At 42.0% G+C, this 26,509-nt stretch overlaps 1 protein-coding gene across 3 annotated transcripts in view; it reads right to left on the bottom strand.

Annotated features, from left to right (window-relative positions):
- The window catches only part of cep85 (centrosomal protein 85), a 60,948-nt gene that overhangs the window by 4,686 nt on the left and 29,753 nt on the right, over positions 1-26,509 (bottom strand). For all 3 annotated transcript variants that reach the window (XM_041212195.1, XM_041212193.1, XM_041212194.1), the window contains 10 exons: positions 25,631-26,442; positions 24,854-24,984; positions 24,105-24,222; positions 23,149-23,334; positions 20,156-20,308; positions 18,958-19,112; positions 17,542-17,659; positions 8,403-8,453; positions 5,842-5,949; positions 3,560-3,785 (listed from right to left, as the gene is read on the bottom strand). In XM_041212195.1, coding sequence (XP_041068129.1) covers positions 3,560-3,785; positions 5,842-5,949; positions 8,403-8,453; positions 17,542-17,659; positions 18,958-19,112; positions 20,156-20,308; positions 23,149-23,334; positions 24,105-24,222; positions 24,854-24,984; positions 25,631-26,442 — 2,058 coding nt within the window. The remainder of the gene's footprint in view (positions 1-3,559; positions 3,786-5,841; positions 5,950-8,402; positions 8,454-17,541; positions 17,660-18,957; positions 19,113-20,155; positions 20,309-23,148; positions 23,335-24,104; positions 24,223-24,853; positions 24,985-25,630; positions 26,443-26,509) is intronic.

Below are 26,509 nucleotides of genomic sequence, written 5' to 3'. Positions count from 1 at the left end.
AATGTCCCATCAGCAGGACAAACCCAGTACAGGTGGTAGCACAGTGGTACACAGTCATGAGGGAGTCACCCTGGAAGTCCTCAACATAGACTCTGGACCCCATGAAGTCTTATGGCACTAGGTCAACATGGCCAAGGAAACCTCTTGCTGATTACCATGTACCATCCCCTCCCTGAGCTAATGAATCAGCACTCCACGTTGAGCACCACTTGAAGGAAGCACTGAGGGTAGCAAGGGCACAGAATGTACTCTGAGTGGGTCCATCACCAAGAGTGGCTGGGTAGCACTACTACTGACTGAGCTGGGTGAGCTCTAAAGGATATAACTGCTAGACTGGGTCTGTGGCAGGTGGTGAGGGAACCAAGAGAGAAAACCATACCTCACCTCATCCTCACCAACCAGCCTGCCACAGAAGCATTTGTCCATATCAGTATTGGTAGGAGTGACCACCGTACGGTTGTTGTGGAGACAAAGTCCTATCTTCACATTGAGGATACCCTCCATTATGTTGTGTGGCACTACCACTGTGCTAAATGGGATAGATTTCGAACAGATCTAGCAACTCAAGACCGGGTAACCATGAGCTGCTGTGGGCCATTAGCAGAATTGTACTCGAGTAAATTCTGTACCTTCATGGCCTGGCATATACCCAACTATCATTACCACCAAGCCAGGGAATCAACCCTGGCTCCACGAAGAGTGTAGAGTATGCCAGGAGCAGCACCAGGCATACCTAAAAATGAGGTGTCAACCTGGTAAAGCTACAACACAGGACTACCTGCATGCCAAACAGCATAAGCAGCAAGTGATAGACAGAGCTAAGCTATTCCACAACCAATGGATCAGACCTAAGCTGTGCAGTCCAGTCATGAATGGTGGTGGACAATTAAACAGCTCACTGGAGGGGGCAGCTCTACAAATATCCCCATCCTCCATGATGGGGGAGCCCAGCACATCAGTGCAAAAGATAAGGCTGAAGCATTTGCAACAATCTTCAGCCAGAAGTGCCGAGTGGATGATTTGCCTCAACCTCCTCCTGAGGTCCCCAGTATCATAGATGCCAGTCTTTGGCCAATTCAATTTACTTCACATGTTATTAAGAAACTGAAGGTACTGGATATTCAAAGGCTATGGGCTCTGACAATATTCCAGCAATAGGACTGAAGACTTGTGCTCCTGAATTTGCTGTGCCCCTTGGCAAGTTGTTCCAGTACAGCTACCAACACTGGCATCTACCCAGCAATGTGGAAAGTTGCCCAGGTAGGTCATGTACACAAAAAGCAGGACAAATCCAAACCGGTCAATTACTGCCTCATCAATCTCCTCTCGATTATCTGTAAAGTGATGGAAGGGGTCATAAATAATGCTTTCAAGCGGCATCGCTTCGCAATAACCTGCTCACTGATGCTCAAATTGGGTTCTGCAAGGGTCAATCAGCTCTTGACCTTAATACAGCCTTGGTTCAAACATGGACAAAAGAGCTGAACTCTAGAGGTGAGGCAAGAGTGACTGGCCTCGACAATAAAGTAGCATTTGACCGAGTGTGGCATCAGGAAGCCCTAGCAAAACTGGAGTCAATGGGAATCAAGGGGAAAACTCTCCTCTGGTTGGAGTCATACTTAGCACAAAGAAAGATGGTTGTAGTTGTTGAAGATCAATCATCTCAGTTCCAGGACATCATTACAGGAATTCCTCAGGGCAGTATCCTCGGACCAACCATCTTCAGCTGCTTTATCAATGACCTTCTTTCCATCATAAGGTCAGAAGAGGGGATGTTCGCTGATGATTGCACAATGTTCAGCACCATTCGCAACTCCTCAGATACTGAGGCAGTCAATGTCCAAATGCAGCAAGACCTGGATAATATGCAGGCTTGGGCTGACAAGTAGCAAGTAACATTCACACCACACAAGTGCCAGGCAATGACCATCTCCAACAAGAGAGAATCTGACCATCGTCCCTTGACATTCAACGTTCGCTGAATCCCCCACCATCAACATCTTTGCCAGGGTGGGGGGTGCTTACCAGTGACTAGAAGCTGAACTGGACTAGCCATATAAATACTGTGGCTACAAGAGCAGGTCAGAAGCTAGGAATCCTGTGGTGAGTAACTCACCTCATGACTCCCCAAAACCTGTCCACCATCTACAAGGCACAGGTCAGGTGTGTGATGGAATATTCTCCACTTGCCTGGATGAGTGCAGCTCCCACAACACAAGAAACTTGACACCATCCAGAACAAAACAGCCCACTTAACTGGCGCCACATCCACAAAAAACTCCATCACCGATGCACAGTGGTAGTGTGCACCATCTACAAGATGCACTGCAGGAACTCACCAAGCCTCTTTAGACAGCACCTTCCAATCCCACAGCCACCAACGCCTAGAAGGACAAGGGCAACAGATGCATGGGGACACCACCACCTGGAAGTTCCCCACCATGCCACTCATCATCCTGACTTGGTAACATATTGCTGTTCCTTCACGGTCACTAGGTCAAAATCTTGGAACTCCCTCCCTCACAGTAATGTGGGAATACCTATAGCAGTTCAAGAAGCCAACTCTCCACAACTTTGTCAAGGGCAATTAGAGATGGGCAATAAATGCTGGCCTAGCCAGCGACACCCATACCCCATGAATAAAAACAAAAAAAAAAATGAGTTTGTAAAGAATGGCATCTCATTGGTAAACCATGACAACTGTTCCCCACAATACCTGTGTCATCCTATAGAATACCCTCGAGCATTTCTCCACTGTCTGCAATTAACTGGTTCATGCTTTGCCTCCCATTTGTCCAAATCTAAGAAGCTGATTCAAATGTTGGCAAATGTTGATTTAATATTCAATAAAAGAAAGCAGCTTTTCTGGGGTTGCTATGCAAACCTTGACATATTAAGTGGAAACTCTGCCAAATTATCTAAATTGAGGAAGAAATCAACCACCTGCTTATTCACTAAAACTAGATTGTAATTGCTGGGAAACGTAATTTTAAATCTCTTCTCCCTCCTTTCCTGAAGGCACTGACTCATGCTCAGACTAAGGCACAGTACAACAGGATCAAAACTCACCTATAGCCCAGTATCAAACATGGAAGGATGTTAGTGAATCGGTTGGATTTTTAAATACAACAGATTCGTGATCAATCTGCTGCCTGTGTCCTTACTCACAGCGATTCCCATTCACCCCTGCGCCTGCTGGGCTACATTTGCACCCGATTAAGCAAAATCTTTATTTTAAAGTTCTCATCTTTGATTTCAATTCCCTCCATGGCCTCACCCTCCACCATCTCTAATCCCCTCCAACTTCACAACCCAAAATATCTGCACTCCACTAATTGAGTAATGAGTCTTATTGCTTTCCAATTGATGTAGGAAGGCAGTCCATCACAAGGATAGATGTGTTGGACAATGAATGGCTAGAGCATAGGGACAATTCATGTGATGAAACCTCCAGGAATACATTTAATCACAGTTAGCAACCCTTGTACGATTTCAGATGCTGATCTGCTGTAATTAGGAATGGATTGTTCCAACAAAACGGGACATTTTGGGTACTTACACTGGATCCCGAGCAGGAGAGAGAGGTTAGGGTCTTTGCCTTGGGCTCTCTGCGTGAGGATGTTACAGATTGCCTGTAGGTCATGCAAACTTCTAGCCAGCTCTTGATGCAGCCTCTCCAACAGCTGCATGCTTTCAGATGGTAGTTGCTTGCTCTGGTCCAATTGTCCCAACTGTTCCTGAAGCGTCAAGTTCCTTTCAATCAGCTCCTGATTCTGGGCAGAAAGCTGGAATACAGAGCAATGTGAAGAGCCAAGCTGTATTTTGATGCAGAGTTTTCTTTCTATTTGCTCTAATTATTTTATACAATTGTGCACCATAAAATCATTTTCCAGCTTTCTCCCCTCCCCAAAACCATCCTGAAGTGCCAGCCTTTAGAGTAAAAGAAACTGACAGAAACATGCAGACCAGAACCAAACTTCTCTGCTCAAAAAGTCACAGCACCGCCCAATGCCCCTGCCAAACCCACAACCCCACCCTCACCAAAGACAAGTAGTAAGGACACGAGCATTTCCCCATGTTGCAACTTCCGGATTAAGGCATATTTTGGATGACTATTAAAGCAATACCCAGGAGAGTAACATCCCTCTTTTCGTTTATACACATGGCAAACCTGCTTTGTGGCACAGGTTTTTCCCCTCATTTTTTGGGGGTAGCAGGGGAAATGGTTACATTATTCTTGGTTTGTTCCAGGTCCTTTTCTTGGCTCACTTAACACAACAAACAGGCAACCTGCCTGGAGGGCACCGTCCAGAGTCACCAGACCACAAGAGCAGGTTAATGGTCCCCTCCCACCCCAGTGGCTGTGCACCTCCATTAGAGATGGTTTAGCTGTCACATTCAGGCAATACAAATTTACACCAATATCCAGGAAAACACAAACTCCATATTCAGCTTTCTCTCCACTTTCAGTTACAGTCAGCTTGGATTGGTTATACACCTATCATACCCAGTGCCTGTCAGGTGTGGACCAAAAACGCAAAATGTTGTTGCCCAGCTGCATATATTAATTCAGTGTGGATTCTACCTGATGTCAAAACACGTGACTTTATAGGGCTGTTTATACCCAAAGATAGCAGTGTGCATCACAAGAGTTGTGATTCTCCGCCCACAGTTGTCTCTATACCCACTTCTGGAAGGCATTGGAAAGAGAGAGTGGAAGTGGGTGCGAGAGAGCATCTCTTTCGAGTACAAACCCGTTTCTATCTGTTTTTCAGATGAAGTTACATTGTTTCATAGTTTTGCCATTGTGAGATTTGAACTCTTGATCTTGGGGTTACAAACCCAGTACCATAACCACTTGGCTATTTAGGCCAAGCCTGTGCGAGAGAGCATCCTGCTCTTCTGTCATGTGGTTTCTAATGGCCAATTATAGGTCTAGATTAGGTCAATAATTGTGCAGCACCGAGAGATCAAAGTTAAAACCAATATCGAGCTAGGACTGAATAATTATTATATTAAAAAACTAATGATCATTAGAGCATTCTGGACCTGCTCTTAAATAGGAGTGCACACACAAAATAGATGTGCGCAGACAGAGGATCAAGTTCTTGCAAGAGTTACTCATTCCTGCTCTTGCCTCCCCTAATATCTCAATCCCTCTTAAAACTCTTACATTTCCACCTTTCCACCTTTCTTCCAGTCTTCCAATGAAAGGTCATTGACCAGAAACATGAGCTCAAATGTTAACTCTGATTTTCTCTCAGATGCTGCCCAACTTGCTGAGCATTTCCAGCACTGTTTTCATCTCAATTCCTCATTCAGCCAAGGTGCCAATATTACCCAGAATGCAAAGTCCACAGGCAGCAACAAGCTACATTGTTGAATGTCTAACAGGTGGCACGAATCAAATACCAACAAGTTCTTCCCCTCTTTGGGCAGATGGACGCTTACCAGTTCCAAACTCTCAATTATGAATCATGTGATATTAGAATGGCCATTCAACAAGAAAACCATTGACCACTTACAATGGAATTTATTGGGATCCTATTGATTAAGGATGTGCAAGGTCAATGCTCAGGTTCTCTTCCCTAATCAATTTTCAGTAGCAACTTTTACACAGCATAGGATGTGTTAGGACTGCCAAAGCATGGCTTTTGTTTGAACAGATATAAGTCAAATAGACTACTAGCTTAGAAGATCTGCTAAAAATGGGTCATTCCAACAGCCTGTTTGTGATGAGTAGTTTCATCTTCAGTTGCAAGGTCCTCAGACTTTGGGAACTGGCAGCATTATTGTGTTTTGCAGGATCTGAAAGTAGCTATTAAATCTTTCAGTTCTCACCTCTTTCATGGCCTTCCTCAGTAACTGTGATCCATTCTCCTTCCCAGATAGCTCCTCACGAAGACCCTGACTTGTCCCTTCTTCTTGTGCCACATGCTCCTCTAGGGTCTATAGATAAGGTTAGAGGGAGATAGAAATTAAAATATTTTAACAATCACCACTACTGCAAATAGTCCCTCCTCTCTAAGAACTGACTGGGGGACTGCTCCACAGTACCTGCAGACCTTCAAGGCTTAACCAATTTCAGTAGAGAGTGTTGTCAGCTTTTCTAATATTTTAGCATCATAGGCAAGCCAAATCTTGTCCTCACCAAACACCCACACACTAGGTTGACGGCAGCAGTCATTGGATAGTGATCAGGCCTGGAATGCTGATTATTCAGAACTCTAGCCCCATGATGCTGAATGCAGCTGCAAACCTGAACTTAAGGATTCTTTATCAAAAGTGTTATCCAACAAAGTAAACTCCACTTAAAGGAAAGCTAAACAAGTACATGAGGGAGAAAGGAATAGAAAGATATGCTGATTGGGTTAAGTAAAGTAAGGCAGGAGGAGACTCATGAGGAATATAAATACTGGTGTAAACAATTGGTTCTGTACTTTACATTCTCACTGTGTCTCCTGCCAGCGCAATATACTAGTCTGTGTACACACACTGGTCTGCGCATGCACAGAAATCCACTGATGTGCACATACAGGTTTACCTAGAACACTGCCAACTCAATTTTGCTTTCAAACTCGGTTACTGCAATACGCTTAATTTGTGGATTCCACGCATCACTTGGTCGGCCGTTGCTTGAAACATCTAGCTCACAAGCATTTTATTTACACTGGGGGGAAAAAAGTGTTACAGTACTTTACGAGGATTAACTCACTTTAATGATTTCTGTCATCGCAATTTATAAGCAGTGTGGACATCTTTTGATAAATATTCAGTGGACTGAAAGATTCAGTCAAATACAGGAAAGAAAACTGTTGCAATGTTATACTGAGCTCACTAATTCTAGCGGTTTAGCGATGGGGGAGAATCCTGCCTTAAAATGTCTGCATATTCTGTCACATTCTCAAATCTCTTGAGTTTAAGGAGGATCAATGAATTAATGATGTTGCAGAAATAAATATGATTTTGCAAAGTACTGACAGCCACTTTATTTTGATGCATGGTGCATCATTCTTGAAAGTAAATAAGATGGGTTCATGTTGCACATTGCAACCTATAAAGATGGCAGCCGGACATGCACCCTGCTGCACATTGCCCCCTATAGAGATGGTGGCCACGCTTTTAAACACAAGAAATGAGAAGGAGTAGACCATTCGGCCCCTTGAGCCTGCTCCACCTTTCAATAAGATCATGGCTGATTAGTTTGTGTTTTGAATTCCACATTCACATCTACCCCCGATAACCTTGGATTTCCTTACCTAATAAGAATCTATCTACCTCTGCCTTAAAAATATTCAATAACCCCCACCTCCTGAGGCAGAGAATTCCAAAGTTGCACAACCTTCAGAAAAAAACTTCTCCTCATCTCTGTCCTAAAAGGGCGACCCCTAATTTTAAAGCAGTGCCCCCTCATTGAAACAATGTCCTTTCCATGTCCACATTGTCAAGACCAATCAGGACCTTAATAAAAACAAAAAAACTGCGGATGCTGGAAATCCAAAACAAAAACAGAATTACCTGGAAAAACTCAGCAGGTCTGGCAGCATTGACGGAGAAGAAGGGTCATGAGGACTTGAAAGGTCAACTTTTTTCTTCTCCGCCGATGCTGCCAGACCTGCTGAGTTTTTCCAGGTAAATCTGTTTTTGTTTTTTATTCAGGACCTTGCCTACTTCAATCAAATCACCCCTCACTCTTCTAAACTGCAATGGAAACAAGCCCAGCCTTTCCAACCTTTCCTCATAAGACAACCGCAATCCTTCCAGAAACAACCCACTCATTCCAGGTATCAATCTATTAAACCTCCTCTGAACCGCCTCCAATGAATTTACATCCTTCCTTAAATAAGATGACCAAAACTGCACACAATATTTGATGTGCAGTCTCACCAATGCCCTGTATAACTGCACATGCATGGTGTTGGCAGCAAATGCAGCCTTAGATTCTATGTAATTCATCTCTGACCAGGTACAGGATACCCAAAATTGTCACTTACAAAAATCAGCTGCTGTTTTGCCCAATTTTAATGCAACTGCTAGTTTTTTTTAATAAAAATATTGTGCCTAGTATTATTGAGCACTTCAGGGAAAACATGACAGGATGCAACATAACCATCCCTCCATAGTTAGTCTTATGTACCTTAAACCCCTTTTACTACTTCAACCATCCTAACAGCCTGAGAGAGAGTGCTATTGTCCAACATAGTTCTGTGCTGTAGCACCAACACCTATTAGGAATTGGCTGAAACTACCCATGTTCACCACATTGACTGATAGAGATTGTAGACTTTGATCACACTAATATGGTCTGGAATTAAACACAACACTCAGAACAGAGGAGATGTATCATTTTCTTTTTCCACCCCCAGTACCAATGATTTACACAGGGGTTGAAATCTCCTTACCTGTATTTGTGAGGTGAGCTGTTCCATTTTCTTCTGTTGTTTATCTATAATCTTAAAAGTAAACACAAAGAATTAGAAACAGCATCTGAAAGGAGCATGATTACTTTTGCCTTAAGATTACATTATATGCAGAAGGCAAGATATACACTGAGGGTGAGATGGGATAGTGATTGTTATACATTGGTATTTACACAAAAATATTAGATCTTTGGTACCACAGGATAATCAAGTACAAGGCCTTTGCTATGAAGGATGTGATGCTTAGTCACTGGAAATATCCACTTGAAAATGAAAGTCTCAATAATAGTCAAATTACTGAATTCTTTTTTCAATGGCCCAAGATTGAGGTACCACCATTTGTAACCCTACCACACTAAAAATTACTAGAAAAGATGAGTCGCATATTATGAAAGGAACATTAAAAAAATAGGAGTAGACCATATAGCCCCTCAAGCCTGTTCCACCCATTCAATAAGATCATGGCTAACTTTCCACATCAACTCCACTTTCCTGCCTATCGCTGGATTCCCTTAGCGCTCAAAATGTATTGATCTGGCTTCAAATATGCTCAATGACAAAGTGTCTGCCCCCACTTTTGGGAAGGGGTAGATAATTTCAAAGATTCACAATGCTCTGAGAGAAGAAATTTATCAATCCTAAGTGGCTGACCCCTTACCCTACAACCCTAAAATTCCCCTCTACAGTTAAAAGGAACAACCTTGCAGCATCTACCCTGTCAAGCTCTAAGGATTTTGTATAATTCAGCAACATTACTTCTCATTCTTCTAAACTTCAGAGAATATAGCCTCATTCTATTCAACCTATCCACATTGGACAACACTCCCTCACTCCCAGCATCAATGCAGAACAGCAAATTGGTTAGATGGAAGAGAGAGTTAGTGATGCACCTCTGCAATCCCCCCCACCCCAAAGAGATTGGAAGTTATGTCAAGAAGAGATAATTATTTTACAATAAATTCCAATAACATTATGGAAATTGAGTAATAGTGGGATGTGCCTGTGTGTGAGAGAGAGAGAGAGAGAGACTTAATTGAATCAGAGGCAGATAGTCTGGGTGCTTTGTTGTAAGAAGAGAAGTTAGGTTTAAAAAGTTAATTAGGTAAACATGGGGAAGTTTTAGAACGTGAAGTGCAAAGGGAACATTTGCATTTTTAAAAAAGCTATAGTGGCTTGAATTCAAAGGAGGGGGGCCAGCAGAAATAGCATCTTTATTTATTTTTCCCAAAGATTACTGGTGGAATTGGTACTATGATAGATTTTTTATTAGTAGAGGTAAAGTTCAAAAAGCATAGTGAAACAATGGGAATTTGCATTCAAAGAGGAAAATATGTATAAAGGAGGGAAGGCTGTTTGTAAGTGAGGCAGTTTAAGAGCCAACAAGTGTGAAAAGCCTGCATGTACCAAACTGCTACCTCCAGGGACTGAAGTTTAGAGAACTCAGTTTGAATTCGGCTGTTCAGGGTATCATTTACTTAGTCTGGGTCTTTTAAAATCAGAGAGTCTTACCATTGCCTTATTGAAAGTGTAACTGGGGGTTAAATTAGTTACAGGTTTTAGAAGTTATTATAGTCGTAATTTGTAGACATATGTTTGTGCTTACAAACTTTTCTTTTACTAAACCTCAGACTCGGTAGTCTTATTACTAAATTCAAAGCCCACATCTTGAAACATACAAATTGAAAATTAGTTGTGACAGTTGTTTCAAGCTTCCCTCTGGAATTTGAACAGCTCAGCATTCATCATCTGCTATGTCATACAGTTATGCTCAACAACCTTACTTTCTGGTACCACTTTTGTTTATTGTGTGGACTTTGACTTGGAGGAAGTGGTGTCAAAACTTGCAAATGTCGTCATAACAGAAGACCAAGGATGCGGTAAAGGAACATTGTTAAGACAAGAAATGAATAGAGAGACATATAGAATTCAACAATAGCAAGTGTGTAGTAATTAATTTTGGTTATTTAAGTATTAATTAAATGGAACTAGGCTTGGTGCTATGGCAGGCTAAAGGAATTGGGTGTTGGAGGGAGCAGGGGAGAAGCACAAGGTATGAAAGGGCAGGACCTCCGGACAATAATGCTATAAAAAAAATGTTAATGAAATCCTGTACAGAAACCTAATAAGTAACAATAAGCCTATATTACTTCAGCAATATAGAGCACAATGTGCAGTTTGGTCTAAACATCGCAGCAGGATATTGAGATTCAAAAGCATACAAACACATATTCACCAGGATGCTACCTACAATGAAGAAATAAGAATACAAAAGATTTAAACACTTTTATTTCTTGTAATGCAGATTAAAAAGGGCCATACAATAGAAGTGTTTAAAAATATAATTCCACCGTCCAAATCCATGACTACTACAATCTAGGAGGACATGGGCAGCAGACAGTTGGGAACACCACCACCTGGAAGTGCCCCTCCAAGTTATTCACCATCCTGACTTGGAAACATCGCTGTTCCTTCGCTGTCACCGGGTCAAAATCCTGGAACTCCCTTCCTAACAGCACTGTGGATGTACCGATACCACATGGACTGCAACGGTTCAAGATAGCAGTTCATCACTGCCTTCTCAAGGACAACTAGGGATGGGCTATACATGCTGGCCTAGCCAGCAAAGCCCACATCCTGTGAATGAATAATAAATAAATGAGGGGGAACAGAGTAGGGGGAAGAGAACCAGTAGTGGAGGGGGTCAACAATTAAGAGGCCATAGATACCAGATTAAATGTAAGATTTAGAAGAGGGCAGGAGAATCTTCAGAGTTGAGACTGTGGAATTCACTACCAGGGTAACTAATAGAGGTAGAAACTGTATAAACAATCAAAAATTAGACTGAATAGATGGAGAAAGGCAAAGAGATGAAGAGATATCAGAACAGGGTAGATAATTGCGATTAGGACTATTTGCTTTTGTGGAGGGCAAGCGTCAACACAAAGGACTATTGTCATGTTGTAACTTTGTAATTCCTGGCCTTTTCATCACTTCTCCAATGACAGCCCCCACCCCCAATTTTAATTTCACAACAGGTCACAACCCTCAGCCCTTCTCACGAACTCTCTCCAAGCCTTTGCTTTTTCCTCTTCTCTCCATCACCAAAATCTACTCAAAGCCCACCTTTTCTATCAAGTTTTCTATTCCGCTTCTTAGTGTCTCGACATTGGGCAATAGGCAATGACCAATCTCCACTGTGAAGTGTCGTGGGATTTTTGTTTTAATGTAATAGGTGCACAGTAAAAGTTGCTACTGTTTTTGAAAGTCATTCTGCTGATTTGAATATATGAAATATTTGAACTGAACTACAACCTGCTGTAGCTCATTATTATATTAATACAACAAGCAAAACCCTTTTGTTTTCCCACATTGCGAATTTTAGAAGGACATGCAAGACCACAGAAAGACAAGGAGAGAAGCTGTGTCACCTTACTTTCAGCAAAGATCAAAAGACTATTACTCTGTTATCACATTGGAAACAATGAAATCTGATTCCCAAGGAAACAAAGGTAATCAGAGCTGCTTGACAAGTTTGGGGGGGGGGGGGGGGGGGGGGGGGGCCAGTCCACTAAATAATCTCCATTTTAAATTCAAAGATTCAGTTTTATTTAATTAGGGCACATCCTTTTCTGATTTACTTTATACCAGTTTGAACTTCAAAAAAGGAACAGGATAAAAAGCTCAGCCCAAGAGCTGTAGCTCTTTCTGCATCATCCCCATTTAGAAGTGTGCATTAAATCTCAGCAATTGTGTAATGGATAACAACGTCATGCGTTTCCTGAAGATCGATAAATACAAATCCTTCACCCAGCTTACTTCGAGACTGACAATCTCTCTGACATTGGAACTTTTACAGATCTTCGGAGACCAGTAGTCAGAGAATCGTTTCACAGAGACCACCCGTAGAGATGTCACAAGACCCAAGCCGAAGGACGGAGAGGCGTGTAATGAATGCTGATCTGGCTTCAGTATTAATGAGTTTAAAAAATGGCTGGTCATAATTTTGCAGGTTATAAACTAAGTTAGTTTTATTTTTTGCTTATTTAGTAGATTGGTAGTTTCTAGCTATTCAGTCCACTGACGATCATTCTTCAGTTATCTGAAAGTTCGGAGCCAAAGTGGTGGGGATGTGGGGCCAGGGGAGAAATAGCTGTCATTTTGCCAACAAGTACATGAAGATTACCTGGTTAAAGTCTGAAAATCATGAGAACAAAACAAATTGACTGTTTAAGTCCTGGCAAAATGAGTTAAAAGTAGAACATGTGCAGTGAGTCTTAATTTCAACACAATGAGAATGTAAGCAAGGGGTAAAAACAAAAAAACTGCGGATGCTGGAAATCCAAAACAAAAACAGAATTAACTGGAAAAACAGCAGGTCTGGCAGCATCGGCGGAGAAGAAGAGTTGACGTTTCGAGTCCTCGTGACCCTTCGACAGAACTTGAGTGAGTCCAAGAAAGGGGTGAAATATAAGCTGGTTTAAGGTGTGTGGTGGTGGGGAGGGGGGTTTGGGTGGGGCGAGACAGAGAGAGAAGTGGAAGGGGTTGGTGTGGTTGTAGGGACAAACAACCACACCAACCCCCTCCACTTCTCTCTCTCTCTCTCTCCCCCCACCCAAACCCACCTCCCCACCACCACACACCTTAAACCAGCTTATATTTCACCCTTTCTTGGACTCACTCAAGTTCTGTCGAAGGGTCACGAGGACTCGAAACGTCAACTCTTTTCTTCTCCGCCGATGCTGCCAGACCTGCTGAGTTTTACCAGGTAATTCTGTTTTTGTTATGTAAGCAAGGGGATTGTGTCAGGTTACAAATTTAGAGTTTTAGAATTGGACATTGTCTGCTGCATGTCAATAGCCAGTGACCATCAAAACATGCATTAAATGGTCAAGGCTGATTAGATGCACGACCAAATAGAAGCACAGTATGAAAACATGCTATAAAACACAAAAACAGAGTAATGGTTAACTGTGAGAAGGACTGTAAATAACTTGGATATAGAATAATTAACATATTGGGCAGATAGATGTTAAATAAAATTCAATCTTGACAATTGAGAAATGATGCATTCTGCATGGAGAAATGAAGCACGCAATAAGTGATAAAGCTTTAAAAGGAGTACAAGAGCAGAGAGGCATGGGTTTTAGATGCACAAATCTCAAAAGTCGGACAAGTCAATAAAGCATCAAGAATCCTAGGTGTAAAACGTGTGGCATATACGGAATATAATGCCAATAGGGAGCTGCCTCGTGAGGGAATTCCAGTGGTGAATCGCTTCACCCATTTAGGCAAGTCCACATACCTTCCGTGGCGACCAGCACACCACCACCCCCCAACCTATTCATTCACGGTGACATCTGGCGAAACTCAGCCTCATTGCTAATCCCCTCTTTGATAAAGCCCCTGCCTCACCACTAGGCCCCTTCAAAAAAAAGTACCCTCACCTCAACAATAAAACACCATCAATAAAACAACAACTCAACCATCTCAAAAAACCCACATAACACTATACCATATAACCCCTGAATAAAAGCCCCACCTCAGCACCATGAATCCACTCCTTTTATGTCACCCCTTCCCTTCCCTAGCTCAGGCTTTTCCCTCACCCCGAGCCAATGCTAGACTCCCCCTGCCCACCCCCAAAACTAGGCCCAGGTCCAGCACCAGGCAACTGTTGAAACCTATCAGCTCAGTACAAAGAGGGCCCACTGTGGTCCAGCTCCCCACATCCCTCTCTCTCAGTCCTGGGTTACTGGACTCCCCTGGAAGTGGTCAGCAAATTCTGCTACCATGGGTCATGGTGACTGACCATCTGTCTCTTGATGCAGACCTTGATACATGCCTAATGAAAGCAGCTACCTTTGGGCAACTCACGAAACAAGCATAGATCATCAAGCTGATTCTTTGAACCAAAATACACGTTTTTGAGGCCTGTGTTCTCGCACCTTGTTGTGTGCCTATGAAACATGGATAACTTACAGCTATCAAGAAAGGAAGCTCAAGGATTCTTGTCTATGCTGTTTGCAGCACTTTGAGCTTCTCACAGAAGGACAAAATCACGAATGCTGCAGTCCTCTCAAAGGCAAAGCTCCAAAGTATGTTAGCTCATCAAGCAGAGGCTACTTTGCTGGTTCAGGCACATTCCCAGGATGGAACATGGTTGCACATCTAAGGATTTTCTGTGTGATAGCCATATGACCAATATGAGACCTGAAGCTCCACTTCAAGGATGGTTGCAAGCATGACAAGAAGGCTCTAAACATTGATTCTTGCACCTGGGAGACACTAGCTGTTGACAGACAAAAATGGCGACATCACCTGTGGGCTTGTGTGTGCCACCATAGCGACTGGTGGCTACAGGGCTTGGCAACAGACACCAAGACCCAAAACAACTCACGACGACTCAAACACTTCATATGCAGCACTTGTAGCAGACCTGGCTCTCAAGGATTGGTCTCTTCAGCTATCAGAAGTGCACCATATGAAGCTACCCCACCCCAAAGGACTTAATTTGTTGTATGTCCATCTTATGAGGATGTAAGAGTGCCATCGATAGGATGACATATAAAAGTATAGTGGGAATGTTAAACCTAACTAATCATAGGTTAAGCTCCAGTAAGAATACAGTGCCCAGTTTTGGGTATAATAATAATCAATGACAAGGCAAGGTGCAAAAGGAGATTTATTAAAGTATCACAGGATTGAAACTTCAGTTATAATGAAAGCCTAGAAAAACTGGATTGTTATTGGAAGGCTCATGAAGAAATCTGACAGAAGTGTTCAAAATATTGAGGGTTCTTAATAAACTAAATCCATTGGTCAGTGAGTCAGTAATTAGAGGGCAAAAATTTATCACCAGCTGAACAGAACGGCAAAAATATTTGTTTAATTATTTTCCACACAGGTATGTTAAGAGATGGTATACCCCACAAGAAACAATAATAAAAGCAGAATCCATAGAAAAAATTAAGTATGAGGGTGAGGGAGTGGAAGGGTAGGGGAATGGGGCTAAATGGATAGCTCTAAAAATAAGGTTTCCCACTGAAGATGAAGAGGAACTTCTCTCAGAAGGTTATTAGCCTTTGGAATTCTCTTCCAAGGTGAGCAGTGGGTCACTGAATATATTCAAGGCTGAGTTAGACAGGTTTTTGATCTACAAGGAGGTGAAGGCTATGGAAGACGGGCAGGTAAATGAAGTTGAAGTCACAATCAAATCAATCATGATCTCACTGAATGGCACAGCAGGCTCGATGGGCAAAATGGCCTACTCCTGCTCCCATTTCTTATGATCTTATTTCCCTTTATTAGCCAAGGTATGGAAAACAAGAACAGGGAGGATATGCTAGAACTGTGTAAATCACTAGTTCAGCCAAAGCTTGAGTACTGCGTATAATTCAGGGACTACATTACAGGAAGGATGCAACCACACTAGAGAATACAGGAGGTTTACAAAGATACTGCCAGGACTGGAGAATTTTAGCTATGAAAGAAGTTTGGATAGGCTAGGGTTGTTTTCTTTGAAACTAAGGAGGCTGAGGGGAGATGTATAAAATTGAGGGGCCTGGATAGAGTGGACAGGAATGGCCTATTTTCCTTTGCAGACGGGTGAATAACCTGGAGGCATCGTTTAAAGCAACTGGCAGAAAGATAAGAGGGGAGTTGAAGAGAATCTTTTTTCACTTAGAGTGTGATGGAGTCTGGAACACTGCCTGAAAGGGAGGCAGAAACCCTTATCACATTTTAAAAATACTTGGATATGCACTTGAACTGCTGTAGCCAATGGGCAGAGTTGGAAAGTGGGATTAGGCATTTTTCGGTTGGCACCGACACAATGGGCTGAATAGCCTCCTTCTGTGCCATAAATTTTCTAAGTTTCTAATGGCAATGATTGTAGATTGTGTACACACATCTTGGATCAACACAGAATAAAGAATCAATATGAAAGGCCATAAAAGAGTTCCTGAAACTTCAAATACAAGTTCCAAAATTAATATTTTCCAAATCTGTTGAAACTTCTGTTCCAGTTTTAAATGAAACTTCGAAACGTCAACTCTTTTCTTCTCCGCCGATGCTGCCAGACCTGCTGCGTTTTTCCAAGTAATTCTGTTTTTGTTTTGGATTTCCAGCATCCGCAGTTTTTTGTTTTTATTAAATGAAACTTGGGTTGTCTGTATATTTACACATGTACCAATCCAGTAGTAAAACACAGCAAAAGGAGCAGCTGCCAAGACTGCTCAATATTGTCCAAGGCCATTGAAGACAAATCAGTAGAAGTACACCTAGAATAGGTATGACACTTACTATTTCAACAAGTTTAGCAAAAAGATGAGAAAAGGGTAAGTAGCTCTACAAGACCAATCACCAAACCCTTTACACAGTCTCCATTAGTGCATAGTGTTGAATATCACTGCTGACAAACCCACCATCTGGCTCATTGGAGATCCTTCACTGTAATTAGACATAAAGCAGAACACCTCTGTATTAGGCTTTCCATGATTCTGCACACAACAAAATTCTTACCAATCGCATCATGTCCAATTATGGGACCTGTTTGTTGCCTGAGCTCTTGGTTATGACAAATGTGAAACAGCAGAAAGATGAGCCTATTTTCCAGCAAGCTGACTTACTGGTACAAAAAGGCAATACTTGCATTAGAAATAGTCACTGTTTATATTCCTCAATTTATGCAAAAAGACTTCTGAAAGGACCAACAAATATCCAGAAACCCACATACTAAAACAAGACTTCGATTTGGTTTGATTCTAGGGAACAGCTGTTGCTGCTTGGATTATAGCTCACTGTCTTTTTGTTTTACAGAAAAGCAGTAAGAATATGATCCCTGAAACATTAATTAAAATCCAAGAGCCCCAATAAATAAAAATAGCCACAGCTTTAGTGAGTATCAAGTATCTGCAGCCTTGGTAATTGGTTTCCCACAAAATGTTCTTCTTTACAGTTTCTGCAGATTTGTAGTTAGAGCAAGTAATTTGATGCACTGCAATATCCAATCACACTTGGTGCAAAATTACAGTAGTGGTTCTGCAAGCAGTGAAATGCAGGTTTCTGAATGATCAACCATTTGCCTCATCTATAGATATGTTTTGAAATGGTAAGTGCTCACCTTCATGGCCCGTTCGTAATCTCCCTTGAGGTTGTTGCTCTCACATTTCAGTTTCTCTACATCCATGATTGGCAACCTCACGCCATCTTCCAGACACTTTGCGACTTTCTCCTGCAGGCTGAAAGCAAGAGAGACAGCATTGCATCAAATCTCTGTCCTGTTTCAGGATAGCATCAACTGTGAAGGAATGAGTCAGTATAAGATTTAGTCACGTGCCTCATAAATATTTATATCTTGCGCATATTGGAGTGTGCCAGTGATACTTTTTTGCTGGATGGGGGGGGGTCCACAGTGGCATGTGGTTACCAGAGTCATGCACCAGTCATACAGCCCTGCCTAACCCTACAGTTTTCATTACAATAATCATATGGCTATGAAGAATAACAATGAATAACTGGTTACTTCAGTCTATTTTTATAAAGTCTTTGAATTAAGTTATCGATGGCATCATTGGCTGGATCCCTCGTCATGGGAACGTGAAGGAGCTCATTAATAATGAGCATCATCTGCAAATATAAATTCAGCTCCCCCAATTTCAGATTCACGCATAGCTCAATTCTGAACCTGTTCAAGAAAATCCCAATTACATAGAATTATTTCTCTCTCCCATCTTCCCAGGTATAGCCTCCCAACTCCATTTAGCACTTCATCTGCAAAAAATTGAGTCATTGTAAATGTTGGAAATGCACAACAGGCCACTCAGCATCCAAGAGATAGAGGTTTTGAATGGGATGCCATCTAAAATGCTATCCCATTCTGTGCTTCAGCAGCTGGCCAACCTACCAGGTAATGCTAGCATTTCCTATTTTACAACACAGGAGACGGACAGAATGAGTGGAATGGTTGTCCAGTTTCACAAAGTAACTTGAATTCCAGTCCCAGATTTATTCGTGGATATAAATCTACAGGATCAGGCCAGAACAGTAAATGAAAGTGCCAAAACAAAAACAGAATTACCTGGAAAAACTCAGCAGGTCTGGCAGCATCGGCAGAGAAGAGTTGATGTTTCGAGTCCTCATGACCCTTCAACAGAACAGTCTTTGAATTAAGTTATCGATGGCATCATTGGCTGGATCCCTCGTCATGGGAATGTGAAGGAGCTCATTAATAATGAGCATCATCTGCAAATATAAATTCAGCTCCCCCAATTTCAGATTCACGCATAGCTCAATTCTGAACCTGTTCAAGAAAATCCCAATTACATAGAATTATTTCTCTCTCCCATCTTCGCCATCGATAACTTAATTCAACAGTTCTGTTGAAGGGTCACGAGGACTCGAAACGTCAACTCTTTTCTTCTCCGCTGATGCTGCCAGACCTGCTGAGTTTTTCCAGGTAATTCTGTTTTTGTTTTGGATTTCCAGCATCGGCAGTTTTTTGTTTTTATAAATGAAAGTGCCAGCCAGGTTACCTTACCCATGAACTGTGGAGACCAGCTCCATCTCTTTCTGTTTCTGCTTCTCCAGGATGCTGTCCTTTTCACGACATCGCGCTCGAGCTTCCCCTAGTTTGGCCTCCAGATCAAGCACCGTACTCTGCAGCAACTCACATCGCAGGTCCACATCCTTCAGCTACAAAACAGAATCACTGATCTAGAATACCTTAACTGGCAGAAGGACACAGCATTCTATTCAAAGTGCATGCATCAGCTCTTGTCTTGGACATGGACATCCACCAGCTCTCAACACAGGTAGTTCCCTCTCTAGCCAATAGATGCCACTGCCCTAACACTGCTCCTGCAGCACACATCAGGAGCCTTCCTTTGCCACACAGGATGCTGCATTTACCCATTGTGTAAACAAAGGAAGCTTCTGAGGGAAAATCTTGCAAAGCACAAAGCTAGGCAGTGAAAACAAACATTTGTTCCCACCAGTTGGCAAAGGAATGCATTGCAAAATGTTAGTCTGGGGTCAATATGTTGGCAACCAGATTTATGGCACCAAGGCATTTGACATAAGCCTATGGTGGCTCTGGGCCTCCATCACCCAGCTCTCTTCTCAAATCTTTATCTTCCCCTGTTTCATATACACAATCATACCATAACATCCCATTACAAATGAAAGACACTACATAGGAATTAAGGCCGATGGAAACAAGCAAAGAGCAGGGAATCACCCACATCAGTTATTAATGTGGGAGCTTTACTGTAAACTCAAAAAGTCATACTGTGTTGTGGTTATTGGGTTCATGTAAAGTAAAGCAGTCACTAATGCAAATTGAATCCAGACAAACCAGAGAACATAGCTCCTAAAAACTTTGACAGAAGCTAAAGCTTTGAAGTCTAATCTCACCACGCTTTCCTTGTCCTCAGAAACAGGCACAGAATTAGGAAAGATCTCTTGGTGGTGCTGGTTAACATGCTGGCCAGGTCACCTGGAGATCTCCCTACTCCTCTTTCAATGGTGTCTCATGATTGTTTCAGCTAAGACAGATGGGGCCTAGTCCAACATCTTAGCCATTACGCCAGTTACAGAAGTGTATTTAGTTGCAGTGGAAGATTTGAAAGCCTCACCCCTTTGATGTGTATTGAGAGTTTTTGTGACCAGCCTGCAACATTAATACTATTACCCAGAGAACGATATCACTTCACTCACATCCCCAAGGCCAGTCTTACCTGTCTACTCTGCTTCTGATAGTCATCCAGGGTGGGCAGATCTGCCAGGTACCGCTCTAGAGTTTCAATGCGTTGTTGCTTCTCTCTGTTCTGTTCTGCCTCCTTCTGACACTTTCGTTTCAGGTTGTTGATGTGTTTGTCACGGCCTCGGACCTAAGCAACAAGCCAGAATAGCAGTGTGAATACAGACAGCTCTAACAGGGGTCTACTGACAGCAATCAGGAGGGAGAACTTGGGCTGATGCTCTCTTCCTTAACCTAAAGGGACTAAGATCATTTACGAACACACCTACTGCTGCCCCAGCTAACTCTGCAGACCAAAGGTCCAATTAGTCTGTGTGGCAGCACTTTAATCCATTAACTTTGAATAATATTTTGCTTGTAAAAGAAATTATCCAAGCCCATTTAAATGGTTAAGCATTGAAAGAATAAAACATTGAGAATAAAAGCTGAAAATAAACTTTTTCTAGCTTTTCCAATGATAGCAGAAATCAAACTCATTCTCCAAAAGGCTATAGATACTGGGGACGAAAACAACTGGAGTTTTCATGATGGAGCTAGATAAGATTTTTTGTTAGGCAAGGATATTATGGGATATGAAGCTAAGGTACAGATTATTCACCACCCAAATAAATTGCAGCAGAAATTAGAGGGGCTAAATCACCTCTTCAAGTACTCCAGGTGGGGTCTAACCAGGGCTTTGTATAGCTGAATCATGACTTTGACCCCTTTGTATTCTAATCAAGATATAAAGGCCTGTATTCTAATCACTTTTTTGATTACTTTCTGGACCTATCCATGACATTTTAATGATCTATGTATCTGGACCCCAAGGCATTTTAGGCTGCCATCATTCCTAGTCTTCACCAAATTAGAAAGTTCTATCCTTTTTCTGTCCAAAGTGGATAACCTCACATTTGCCACACATTTTTCCATTCACTTAATCCATTGCAATTTTACCCTTCCACCTATATTATTTAAAAGTTGACTATCTTTCTGCCATTGGCAGATGTGGATATGTAGCTTTCCATCTCATCACACAAGATGTTAAACACTGAATAGTTGAGGCTCCAACACATTTGCAGGACACAATTGTCACATCCTGCCAATTAAAGTATCTACCCATTATCCCTACTCTGTCTCCTGCCACTTAGCTAATTTCTTAACCAGGTCAATAAGCTGCTTTTAATACCATGAGCTTTCCACTTTAACTAACAGCCTCTTATGAATCATTTTATAAAATGCCTGCTGTAAGTCCATAAAGATAACATCCATTGACATTCCCCTGTTCCCTCCTTCAAAGTCATCTCTTCAAAAAAATTAAATTTGGTCTGTCAGGCATGACATACCCTTTACAAATCTATGCTGGCTCTCTAACTGAAAATTTTCAAGGCGTTCAGGAGCCCTATCTTTAATTATAGACTCTAACAACTTCCCAACAATAGATATTAGACTAATGATCTATGATTCCCTGGTTTACCCCCAAATCTTTCTTAAATAGCCCAAGTGACATGCATAATTTTTCAATCGAAAGGAAATAATTACAATACTGAATGGGCCAAAAGTTTCCCATAATGAAACTGCATGATGTTTTATTTTTAAAGAACTGTTGTGCTGCATTGTAATGTGTATGTGTAATGGATAATCCATGGATTGACCAAACTAAAGCAATACTTTCCTCTTTAGTTCTGAAGAGTCATCATATGGACTCGAAACGTTAACTCGGTCTTCCTGTCCACAGATGCTGTCAGACCTGCTGAGTTTTTCCAGCAATTTGTGTTTCAGATTTCCAGCATCTGCAGTATTTTGCTTTTATCTAAAGCAATACTTGCCTGATGAGTGCAGCTCCAACAACACAAAAAGCTCAACAGCATCCAGGATAAAGTAGCCCACTTCATTGGCACCCACCACCTTAAAAATTCACTCCCTCCATTACTGCCACATAGTGGCAGAAGTGTGTACCATTTACAAGATGCACTGCAACAACTTGCCCAGGCTCCTTTGACAGTATCTTCCAAACCAGGAACCAGGGGAGGTGGTGGCATAGTGGTAATGCTCTGGGCACCCAGATTCAAATCCCACCACGGCAGATGTCAATGTCAATAAAAAGTAGCTGGAATTAAAAGTCAAATGATGACCATGAAACCACAGTCAATTGTCCTTTAGGGAAGGAAATGTGCCATCTTTACCTGGTTGGCCTACATGTGACTGCAGACCCACAGCAATATGGTTAACTCTTAAATGTACTCTAAAATAGCCTAACAAGCCACTCAGTTCTCAAGGGCAATTAGGGATGGGCAATAAATGCTGGCCTAGCCAGCGACACCCCCATCCCATGAACAAATAATAAAAAAGTGCAGCAGGTGCATGGGAGCATCACCACCTGCAAGCTCCCCAAGTCACATACCATCCTGGCATGGAACTATAATCGTTGTTCCTCACTCTCACTAGGTCAAAACCCTGGAACCCTCCCTCCTTATCAGCACTGTGGATGTATCTGCACCACATGGACTGCAGGCATTAAAGAAGCTGACTCACCATCACATTCTCAAGAACAATTAGAAATTGGCAATAATTGCTGACCTTGATAGCAATGCCCACATTCTGTGAACAAATAAAAAAATGTGAAGTTTCTGTCTCGAGAGCATCAGGATTGATGTTGCAAGTGTATGCTGCCATTCAGTGGCAGAATACGGTACTGCACATGATTGGTTAAAGGGCATCCATTACAAGGTAATCCAGGAGGGTCTTCACAAAAGCTTTATGGGTCACTTAAAACTTAAATCAAGATTCCCACAAAATATGGATATAGCCCCTTATATGGTCTTGATGTTTCAATGAGGATTTATCCATCTTGGAGGGTTTTGCACACTGCCAGATCCACAATGAAAGCAAAACGGAAGCAAGAAGCCCAACACTGCGGATGGACTGCCCAGGCTCACTCACCACCACAGGCCACACCAAGTTCCCCTGTACTACACATTGAACACTTGCCTTTTCTTCCATTCTCTTCATATCATCCACGTGCTTCTGTGTATTTTCTTTGAGACTTTCATTCAGTCGACGAACCTCTACTTCCGTCGCCGATAGCTTTTTCTCCATCTCCAATTTTTCGTTATTCAATGTTTCTGTCCGTTCTGCATACTGGGACCGCAGGAAAGCATTTTCCCGTAGAGATTCCTGTAAATCATGGAAACAGATCAATTTGTTTTCTTGGACACACTTTTATTTGCATTTCATTATTTTTGCAAATGGAAAGTACATTAATCTCCAAGTTTTGTTGGGAGCATGCAGATACAGAAAGTCAATGATGACTGCAGTAAAAAAAAATTCAATGTTGCTATTCATTTGCCATTGGCAACTCTTCATATTATAAAGATCTCATTGTCTCTTCTTCGCCCACCATCCCAGGACCCTACCCCTCCATTTCTGGAGCTATGTTATGTGTATACATAGACCGAAAGAAGACAACTTTTGGCAAAGATGTAATGTGTTATGAGAGAAATCACACCAGAAACAGACAAGTTGCATTTATAAAATGATATATGTTGCAGAAATATATAAGTACAGGCAAAATGTGCTGAATGGCCTCTTTGTACTGTCAAATTATATACAAGAGTACACACTGGCTGTCAAAACCTTGTCTCTTCTTTAAACACTAGCTACACTCAATGTTCCTCTGAACTTCTCTTTGTTCCTCCTAAGCTCCAAACAGTTGGCTTACACACTGTCATTCCTGTGCTGAATTCAAGATTTATCACACAAACTCTGCCTCCAAGTCATTCATTGCCAGAAAATCCTTAAATTCTTCAGTTTCCCTTCCCCCTACAAAACCCAAACCTATCACCTTACCACCACTTTGTTATGTACTACTTCTACTTTTTCACATTGGTGGTGGTCCGTGATGGACTTCAGCTCTTGACCTAGGTTTCACATTTGAGTAGCAGTACCTGCAGTCGGAGTATGCAAACATCGCTAAGTGGAACTGGATGGCCCAGCAGGGCACTATGCATCTGTAGCTCGCTCTGCCTCATCTTCTGCTCCAGCTGACTGATCTGTTGTTTCTGCCTGTAATCCCAAGTAAAAGGAACAAAACATGAACAAAAATGTGATCAATATCATATGGTTAAAAATGCTCAAGTTTGTGAGCTATGTGAAAGAGCTTTCTTCAATATACAATCAATTAGTAATGTAGATATAGAAAAGGAAGATATACTGTAAGAACACAGCATGATGGGTTAGCATATATTAACCGGAACTGATCTCTGGTCAGCCTGGTAAAGTATATCTGCTCTCTACTTGGTGCAATGATTCCAATGAAATTTGGCACCATAGATGATGCTCAAAATTCAGCACAAATCAGCGCACATCCTCAGAAGGACCACAAAGCCAGCTGGTTGTGGAAAATGAAAACCTCACTTAGGTGCTCAAAACTTGGTGGAGGTGGGGAGTGTTCAAAGGCACATGGTTGTGTCTAAATTGCTGTACTTGACTTGAAAGCACTTAATAGAGCTTTTGGAAACTTTAATCTGCATCATATTGCACCTGACAAATGATTGATGGGGCACAACAAATGGAGCTTTATTCTGTTTCTTCCTGTGCTACACCTGACCTGTGAACATTTGACATCAATACAGGGTGCGAGTGTCTTTTTTTCCCTCTCTGACAGCATTTTTAAAAACCCAAGGATTGCACATACCTTTCTATAACCATCTCCTTCTCTTTCAACAAGCTTTCATTTGCTTTTATCAGTGGGTCCCATTTGTTCGGTTCCTGATGTGCAAAAGTGGAATAGGCCATAGGGTATTGCTGGGATCCATGGTTCAAAAACTGTGGGAACAGAGAGGACAAAAAATTGTTAAACTTACTGGAAGCTCAGTGCACCTGCCATCAACATTGCTACCAGGGTCTTCATTCATCAGTAGGAAAGTCACTTCTGACCAACTGTTGCTAGATAGGCATACGTCTCAGAAAGATGAAGATCTGAATGTAACTATTAGCTTAAAGGAACAAGGATGATAAGCCCCATGTATCTGGTCAACTGGGGAACCAACACCAAAAGGACTTTAATGAATCTCTGGGCAAATATAATGACTCTTATTTGCCATCCCATGCATTTGGTCAACTGGGGAACAAACACCAAAACGAATACAATGAATCTCTGGACAAATATTATGAATCTCATTTGCCATTCATTCACCACTTCTGAAAGGAAATATCCAAACTCTAATTCAGGGAACTCATGATACCATCTAACAAATTTTGAGGTATGGTGTCAGTGGAGAACTATGACTCAGTCAAGTAGTTCTCACCTAATCTTAGATGTTGGAGAAATTTGGAGGCCACTGTTATAGCCTCTATGTATGATAACAGTTCAGTAGTTAGAGAAAATGGTACCACATGTGCTTCCTCCAATCCTTCCATTTCCTCTCGAGGCAAAAATTATTCAATCACAAACTGAATGTAACTGTGTTACCTGCATTTGCTCTACTTGTAGCCTCAGGCTTTCCAACTGCTCCTGCTGCCATGCCGTCAGGTCACAAGATCTATCGTTACAGCGGACGTCAAACTGTTTCCCACGTGCTCGGTCCCTTAGCCACAGCGGAGCCCAAGGTGTTTGCTGGGCTTGTAAACTATGGAGCCCTTCAGGAACAGAGCCTCCACCATTAGGTCGCAAACAAGTTCTCGGTCCTAACAAGCCACTGTCGGCAGTTTTGCTCTCAGGCAAGGATTTAAAAGTCATATTGTGGTTACTGCAGTTATCCTTGCCTCCAGCACCATTGATGTTATGAGGTACCTCACCCTTGCTACATTCCCGGAACCTGTACCGAGGGTCATCACAGATAGTGTCCAAAAAAGCAGACTGATTCAAGGTTGGTTCAATGTTAGGAGTTTCAAATTTTCGTACCATCTCCAATCTCTGGTGTTCAGTATTTGGATAGGAGTAGTCAAGCACATTCAACGTAGGTCTGTAGATGTTTGTTGAATCTGCAGGCAAAGATTTAACACCGGTAGAAGATTCTTCCATTTCACTGGCCCTCGTCCCAAAGTTGGAAACTTCGATCGCATTCAACTTGGGCAACGAAGACCAATGTTTTCCAGATCTTTGATCTTTTGTGTCAGAGAGACCACTTGGCTGCACAGAGACAGAACTGAAGCCTGGATCGCCCACTGGATGTAGATTAGATGAAGGGTTACCAGAGGTGGAAGGCATGACATGAGCAGTGGGGATGATGGACTGTGAGCGGATGGGTTTGAAGGAGGAACACCCACTGGAGCTGCAGAAATCTATGGAAATGAAAAACACAGCTGGAAATCAATTCATTCCAAGAATAGGCACAAAAGTAGAGTTCAG

This window comes from Carcharodon carcharias, chromosome 19 (assembly GCF_017639515.1).
Source record: "Carcharodon carcharias isolate sCarCar2 chromosome 19, sCarCar2.pri, whole genome shotgun sequence".
NCBI lineage: Eukaryota > Metazoa > Chordata > Chondrichthyes > Lamniformes > Lamnidae > Carcharodon > Carcharodon carcharias.
The sequence above is the reverse complement of the archived record's forward strand: the minus strand, read 5'-3'. Positions and strand labels throughout refer to the sequence as shown.